Source organism: Oncorhynchus clarkii, chromosome 15 (assembly GCF_045791955.1).
Source record: "Oncorhynchus clarkii lewisi isolate Uvic-CL-2024 chromosome 15, UVic_Ocla_1.0, whole genome shotgun sequence".
Lineage (NCBI taxonomy): Eukaryota > Metazoa > Chordata > Actinopteri > Salmoniformes > Salmonidae > Oncorhynchus > Oncorhynchus clarkii.
The window spans coordinates 15,657,804-15,665,587 of NC_092161.1; the positions used below are offsets into that span (position 1 = coordinate 15,657,804).

A 7,784-nucleotide genomic window follows, 5' to 3' on the forward strand; every position below is an offset into this window, starting at 1 on the left:
TCTATTTTCTATTTTACAATGTGTACAGGTTTGCTGTACGTTACTGATTTATACATGTGTGGGTATATGGTACCTGTTAGGGATTGAGGGGCTTTCTGGGATGTGCTTTGGCATATAATGTCTGTAAATAAGTGTGTTAGCTAGCATACACCTATGTAAGGGTCACATAAGCCACTACTAACACAGTTGTCTTCATGCTACAGATTTTGCCATTGACAGCCATCAATACCGTTAAGCCCTGCACAACTAACCTGCTGTTTCCCATTTAACAACGGGTATTTACACATGTTATATTTTGTATTGTATTTTTGTATTTTGTTCACCCAGTATGAAAATGTGATGCAAGGGATTTTGCCATCGACAGCCATCAATACCGTTAAGCCCTGCACAACTAACGTGCTGTTTCCCATTTAACAACAGAAATAAATGATGCTCAACTGGGACCACTGGCCGAAGTTATTTATTTTGAGAAAACACAACTCATGGAGAGTACATATACATCTGTTACATAAGCACACAGCCAAGACAATGAAGGAGTGGCTTCAGGACAAGTTTCTGAATGTCCTTGAGTGGCCCAGCCAGAGCTCAAACTTGAACCCATTCTAACATCTCTGGAGAGACCTGAAAATAGTTGTGCAGCGAAGCTCCCCATCTAACCTGGCAGAGCTTGAGAGGATCTGCAGAGAAGAATGGGAAAACTCCCCATAGACAGGTGTGCGAAGCTTGTAGCATCATACCCAAGAAGACTCAAGGCTGTACTCGCTGCCAAAGATGCTTCAACAAAGTACTGAGAAAAGGGTCTGAATACTTATGTAAATGGATATTTACTTTTTAAAAATGTTTTAAAATAAATTTGCTAACATTTCTAAAAACCTGTTTTTGTTTTGTCATTATGGGGTTTTGTGTGTAGATTGATGGGGTGAACAATTTAATCAATTTTATAATAAGGCTGTAACATACATTTTTGGGGGGAAAAGTCAAGGGGTCTGAATACTTTCTGAATGCACTGTACATAAATACATGTAAAAAGGAGTAATATTGGCCAGTAGCAGGATAAATATATTAATGGTAATGGCAATCAATCATCAATCATTTAGAGAGTTACATCAGACATCTATTGTCTCCATCACATAGATAATTTGTAATTACCATCTAAATCTCCTCATTATGCCTGGGTCATGAGGCCTTTGTCATAAATAGTAGTTATCCACATTCAATGAGCTATTTGATTTGATTTGATTTGATATTCCGGGCTGGGCTCATTATCATTCTATGGTTCCTCACTTGCTACCAGAGGTGTAACATAGTTCATTACAACTACCCTAGTTACAGTAATGGATTTACTTTTCTGAGTACTTATATTACTTATATTTTTCAGTAACTTTTCTTCTACTTGAGTAGGATATTTCAGTACTCTCCAACTCTGGTAAGTGAGTGAGTGAGTCAGTAAGTGAATAGTTAATAGTATATATTTTTTTTTAAATGAGCTACTATTAATTTTTACTTTAGTCGTTTTTTTAACCAGTAATTGTACTTCTACTTGAGTCAAATGTAATTAAAGTAACATTACTTCTCATTGAGTATATTTTCGTACTCTTTCCACCCCCTTATTTACAAACACTTGAGAGTAAAGTCTGGATTGGCTACAATCCAGTAACAACATCCGGTCCTTCATTTCACATGTACATTTCACATTTTATGTCATGTAGCAGACGCTCTTATCCAGAGCGACTTACAATTAGTACATTAGTCTTAAGATAGCAAGGTAAAACAACAACACATCACACAATCTTATCAAGTACCTTTTCCCTCAACAAAGGGAAACAATGTGCAGGCCGTGACTACATTCCACTGTAGTCAAGGCCTTTGCGAAATTTAACACATTTATTTAAAATATTACAGTAATTATATTATAGCAATTACATTTAAAAACGTGCTCAGATACAGAGTAGGCTAGATACAGTTAGTAAACTATAATTTGTTGTCAATATCTCGTGACCGGAGAAAGCATCCAATGAAAACAACAGCGAAACTCGTGACGTCTCCTAGATCCCTCGTTCCAATTGGCCAAAAATGACCGAGTTCCGGTTAACCGCCCCAACCCCCACGAGCCCCTATAAAACCCTTGTGAGAGACAAAGAACGATCTAGTCCAGCTGATCCGACCCAGACAGGTCCCTGCTGCATGAAAACTCTCCCGACATAGGCGTCAGGATCCCAGACTGACTGCGGAGGTTTAAACTCCTGGGACGCGAATGAAGAAACTTCTCCTGCTTCACTTCACATACAGAGGTTTAGTGAGAAAAGGGAAAAAGAGTAAAAGAAGAAAATGGATCGTTTTAAATTGCGAAAAGCTGAACCCAAAGATGTGCCTGACATACTGCGACTCATAAAGGTAGGCCTAACCCCCCCACCCCACATTGACACGGAGTTGACCCGTACTTTGTTGTTATTTTGTAGCCCTGGCTAGGCTAAGCCCAGTCGAAACCGTTTTGTTTGACTGCATTGAGAGACTCCGCAAATGTGTGTCTGTATTGAAGGTGCCATAAATGCCGGCCATTTCTGCTGCATATCAGTAGGTATCACAGTTCGCGCTGTAGTTTTGTACCTTTGCCTTTATTACATTGGCAACGAGCCAGTTTCTCTGTTTGTGGTTATAATGTTAACTGACCGGCAACGAAGAGGACAGCGTTTATCTCAGTGACTTTTAAACTCCCTTTATTGCCCCGCTCTTGGGTTTTGATTTTGAAATGTTTCTTCTGTTCAGGAACTGGCTAAATATGAAGACATGGAAGATCAAGTGATACTGACTGAGAAAGGTGAGCGTGAATTATAGCTAATTTCTGTCTCGAGCACGGTGTGACTGCAGAGTTTATACGGCGTTTTTTGTTTTACGTTTGTTAACAGATCTGCTCGAGGACGGATTCGGTGACCATCCATTTTACCACTGCATCGTGGCGGAAGTACCCAGTGAGAAGCAGAGCAACAACGGTGAGATTCTATATCTCCAATAATCCCATCTATTCCCTGGAGCACACCTGTATATCTGAGGATTGGCTGGATATGCTGAGTGTGACATACGAGTATTATAGCAAACTATCAGACGGGTGTGACTGACATGGTGCCTCTCATATGCATATGTTTCTGCGCCATGGGAATCCCTAGTATGTACCTTCCCCTATGCCATACATGCATCAAACCTGTTAGCCCAGTTTGTACAGGACATACAGTAATGTTCTGTCCTTACTCTATACAGACACACCCATTTCCTTACAATAGTTATGATGTGATACATAATGATATGACAGTTGTGGTCTTTGAAACATTGTTGCTGTACGCTCACACACTTTTCTCAGCGAAGTCTGGTTTGTGTGTCTAGGCCTACTTCCTGTTATGGTGTGGATGTCACGCCGATGTAGGCCTGAAACACTTGTATGACACACACCCGCTAACCAACTTCCGTTGGAAGCTTCTCTGAGCTAGAGCAGCCTGTCTCCACGCATCAGTTCTCACAACACAACCAACATCTCTTTACGCAGTCTGGTTGCCAGGGGACTGTGTAAACTGATGAAAGTACAAGTTAATCTTAACCATGGATATATGCGCAGCTCTGCCCCTCCAAGTCCTAAACACCCATAAACATTTAGGGAAATGCTCAACTGACCATAGATTAGCTACCTGGGTAACTCCGGTACGAGCTCTGTTACATTACATCTGGCTTGTTTTTATGTGTGTGGGTTTACTTCTGTGTCCAGGTCCTGTGGTGATTGGGTTTGCTATGTACTACTTCACCTATGACCCCTGGATCGGCAAGCTGCTTTACCTGGAAGACTTTTTTGTTATGGAAGAGTACAGGGGTAAGCAAAGTAACTATTTTCCTCTCCTACTGTCGCTCTCTTTCCTCTCTGACCTGACCAGTAACCATAATCTCTCCTTCTCTGTCATCCTTCCACCAGGGTTTGGCATCGGCTCAGAGATCCTCAAGCTCCTCAGTCATGTGAGTAGCTTTGGAGTTATGACCCTGTACAAACATGGTAACAACTAGATGGGAGCTGTCAGTCAGTTACACGACTCTGGCCAGAAATCCTGTTGTATAATTAGGTCAATGACTCAAACAGAATCCCATATTGAGCCCATTCCAGTGAGTTATTCTTTGTAAAGACTGATTCTGTTCTTCTGTGTGTTTTTGGTTATTGCTGTTGAAATGATTAATGAATATGTTGGGGGAAAGAGCTGTAGGTATAAGTGGTGTTTGCAGGAAATGCTGATTTAGATGTGGGTGGGGGCTCGCTGTCAGATGCATATGTGCTAACACCTGCCCTCCCTTCCCCTCTCCCCCCTCAGACAGCAGTCAAGACTCGCTGCAGCAGCATGCACTTCATCGTCGCCGAGGGCAACCAGGCGTCGATAGAATTCTACAAGCGTCGTGGCGCAGCTGACCTCTCTCTGGAGGAGGGATGGAGGCTCTTCAAGATCGACAAGAGCTCCCTCCTCAAGATGTCCTCCGGCCCCGAAGAGTGAGCTGGCCCCGAGACGCATAGAAAGATGGGAGTGAGAGACTTAGGCTAATTAAATTGACCCGTCTCTCACTTCAGCAGTTGGGTGGGGGGGGTGTGACTACTGACATATTACCATTAAAAGGGGCATTAAACATTACTAATCATATGTGTACTAACTTAATTTAGGGTTCTGTTTAGATTTTATCTGAAGCCATCCTTTTAGTAGTAGTGTGTTTTTTTTTCTGCTAATCAACAACTTAGGATTCCTAGCGTTCTCTATTTTGAATGTATGTTGGTGTAATTAAAAGTTTCAGAGCACATTTGTGTGGTGACTGATTTCTCTAGAGCTAAGTGGGGAAATTAAATGGGATCATGGTGTGGTAGGGGAGGGCTTTACGCAACATGCATCACTTCATATGCCCTACCTCCCTTCATCCTCTGGCTCTCATGGGAGTCATTTCAGAATGTCATCAAGACACTTGTATGCAGCCTTGTCTTTCTCTTCCACCTCTCTCGTCCTGTCATACCTTCTCTGTGAAAGGGGGCTGTATGGTCTGTTACTCTACGGTGAGGAACACTTAGTTACTGCACTGACCTTGGAAAGACAACTGTCAGTGTCTAATGCTCACACACATCCTAGTCAGACTTAGCAGAAACCAGGGGTGTAGTCGGTGGGATGTCTATTTTGAACATTCACTGCAGCAATGCCTGAACAAACAGTGAGAAGCCAACCCTGTAGTGGCCCAGTGGAGTTCGTAATATTCTCTAAACACGGTCTCCAACCCCTTGCCCAGGCAGCGACGGATCCTCTTTACTGTAACCCTGTCAATCATCTCTAGACACTAAACCTTCCTAAACTCAGAAATAGCTCCTGGAAATGTTTCTTTGGCGTTACTCCATTTAAATACAACGAAGGACATCAATGGGGCAGGACCAGGTGTGTGACTTAGTTTTCCCACAATTTGTTACATTACAGCCTTACTCAAGTTGAGAATTCAATTTTCTTCAGTCTACACACAACACAATACGCATAATGACAGTGAAAATGTGGCGAACAAAATTTCAACAAACCTTACTTGCATTAGTATTCAGATCTTTTACTATGATACTCAAAATTGAGCTCAGGTGCATCCTTTCTCCATTGATCATCCCTTCTGTTTCTACAACTTGATTGGAGTCCACCTGTGGTAAATTCAATTGATTGGACATGATTTCGTCAATGTAAAAACCAAGCCATGAGGATGAAGGAATTGTCTGTATAGCGCCGAGACAAGATTGTGTCAAGGGAAGGATATCAAAACATTTCTGCAGCATTGAAGGACCCCAAAAACACCATGGCCTCCATTCTTAAATGCAAGTTTGGAACCACCAAGACTGTTCCTAGAGCTGGCCGCCCGGCCAAACAAAACAATCGGGAGAATGGCCTTCGTCAGGGAGGTGAGAAAGAACCTGATGGTCACTCTGACAGCGCTCCAGAGTTCCTTTGTGGAGATGGTGGTTCTTCTGGAAGGTTCTCTCATCTCTGCAGTACTCCACCAATCAGGCCTTTATGGAAGAGTGGCCAGACAGAAGCCACCCCAGCCCGCTTGGAGTTTGCCAAAAGGCACCTAAAGGACTCTGACCATGAGAAACAAGATTCTCTTTGGCCTGAATGCCAAGCTTCAATTCTTGCGGAAACCTGGAACCATCCCTAAATTGAAGCATGGTGGTGGCAGCATCATGCAGTGGGGATGTTTTTCAGTGGCAGGGACTGGGAGACTAGTCAGGTTTGAGGGAAAGACGAACAGATCAAAGTACAGAGAGATCCTTGAAAACCTGCTCAATATCTCAGACTGGGGCAAAGGTCTGTTGTCCTTCCAACAGGACAACAACCCTAAGCACACAGCCAAGACAACACAGCAGTGGCTTTGAGACAAGTATTTGAATGTTCTTGAGTGGCCCAGCCAGAGCCCAGACTTGAACCCGATCTAACATCTCTGGAGACCTGAAAATAGCTGTGCAGCGACGCTCCCCATCCAACCTGACAGAGCTTGAGGATCTGCAGAGAACAACTCTGAGAAACTCCCCAAATACAGGTGTGCCAAGCTTGTAGCATCATACCCAAGAAGACTTGAGACTAATCGCTGCCAAAGGTGCTTCAACAAAGTTCTGAGTAAAGGGTCTGAATACTTATGTAAATGTGATATTTCAGTTTATTTTAAAAAAGTATCGAAAAACCAGTTTTTGCTTTGTCATTATGGCCTATTGTGTGTAGGTTGATGAGGGGAAAAACAATCAATTTAATCAACCTTAGAATAAGGCTGTAACGTAACAAATTGTGGAAAAAGTCGAGGGGGTCTGAATATTTTCCGAATGCACTGAACATCTGAGACGGCGGAGAAGAGAAGAGGGAAAAAGAGATAGCATCCTTTATCTCCAGACAGGGAATAATATTTTCATCCTAGATTCCCCATGAGCCTCGCTGATCTTTGAACCTGACTTGTTTGTCCAGAGTTCTAAACGGTGCCCCGTTACTGATTAACCATTGGCTGAGGCTGAGAGAGAGCCTGTGATGTTTCCATCTATTTAAAGACACACCAGGGAGATTAAACACTAACTCCCCATGAGGTCTTGAGAGCTTTTCAAACTATAAACACAATGTTCTATTCTAGCAGAGGTGTTCATCACTCTGTTGCACAAATAGACACACAAATGATTATACACAGGCATTCACAGCCACGCAAACATGACCCCAGTGAGTGACACATGCCAAGGCATGATGGATAAGGTTGAGGGTCAAGTCATACCAACCAACACTCCCACCCTCAACTCACCTATCACTCACTCGCTCACCCTCACTGCAGAGTTAAACTGGACTGTCTATGTCAAAACAACTAGTGAACATTGTGTAACTCCCACCACAGGGTTACAGCAGATTCAGTACGTTCAGTAGTGTTGTTAACCTGGTCCCATCAGGTAGTGTTGGAAGAGGAGTTGGCTACAGTACATCAACATGTGGGACAGGCTAGAACTGCTGTAGTTCCTCGCCGTATCTTTTTCTCCGGATGTACGTTTTATGGTTAAATGGTTTTACAGGCAGGGAAGATAAATCCCTTTGAATAACCAATAACACACATCTGGAAAAATAGCCTTTGGACATGACCCACTTATCTCATAGCATGGACAGACTACCCTCCCTGTTTCTGTCTTTGTGAGAACACCAGAGGCATACACAGACCATGACTTTCCATGTATCCAGCACCAGTAAATATGTGCTGAAGTACCTGTAATAACACAATCACAATCA

The 7,784-nt window shown here is 42.8% G+C and overlaps 1 protein-coding gene across 1 annotated transcript; it reads left to right on the forward strand.

Moving 5' to 3' along the window:
* The first annotated feature begins 1,748 nt into the window (after positions 1–1,748).
* LOC139366948 (diamine acetyltransferase 1-like) lies at positions 1,749–4,816 on the forward strand. Its single transcript, XM_071104737.1, has 6 exons — positions 1,749–2,394; positions 2,767–2,818; positions 2,907–2,990; positions 3,755–3,856; positions 3,956–3,996; positions 4,344–4,816. Exons 1-6 carry the CDS (start codon positions 2,329–2,331, stop codon positions 4,518–4,520), a joined length of 522 nt encoding a protein of 173 aa, XP_070960838.1. The 5' UTR covers positions 1,749–2,328; the 3' UTR covers positions 4,521–4,816.
* Positions 4,817–7,784: the final 2,968 nt, after the last annotated feature.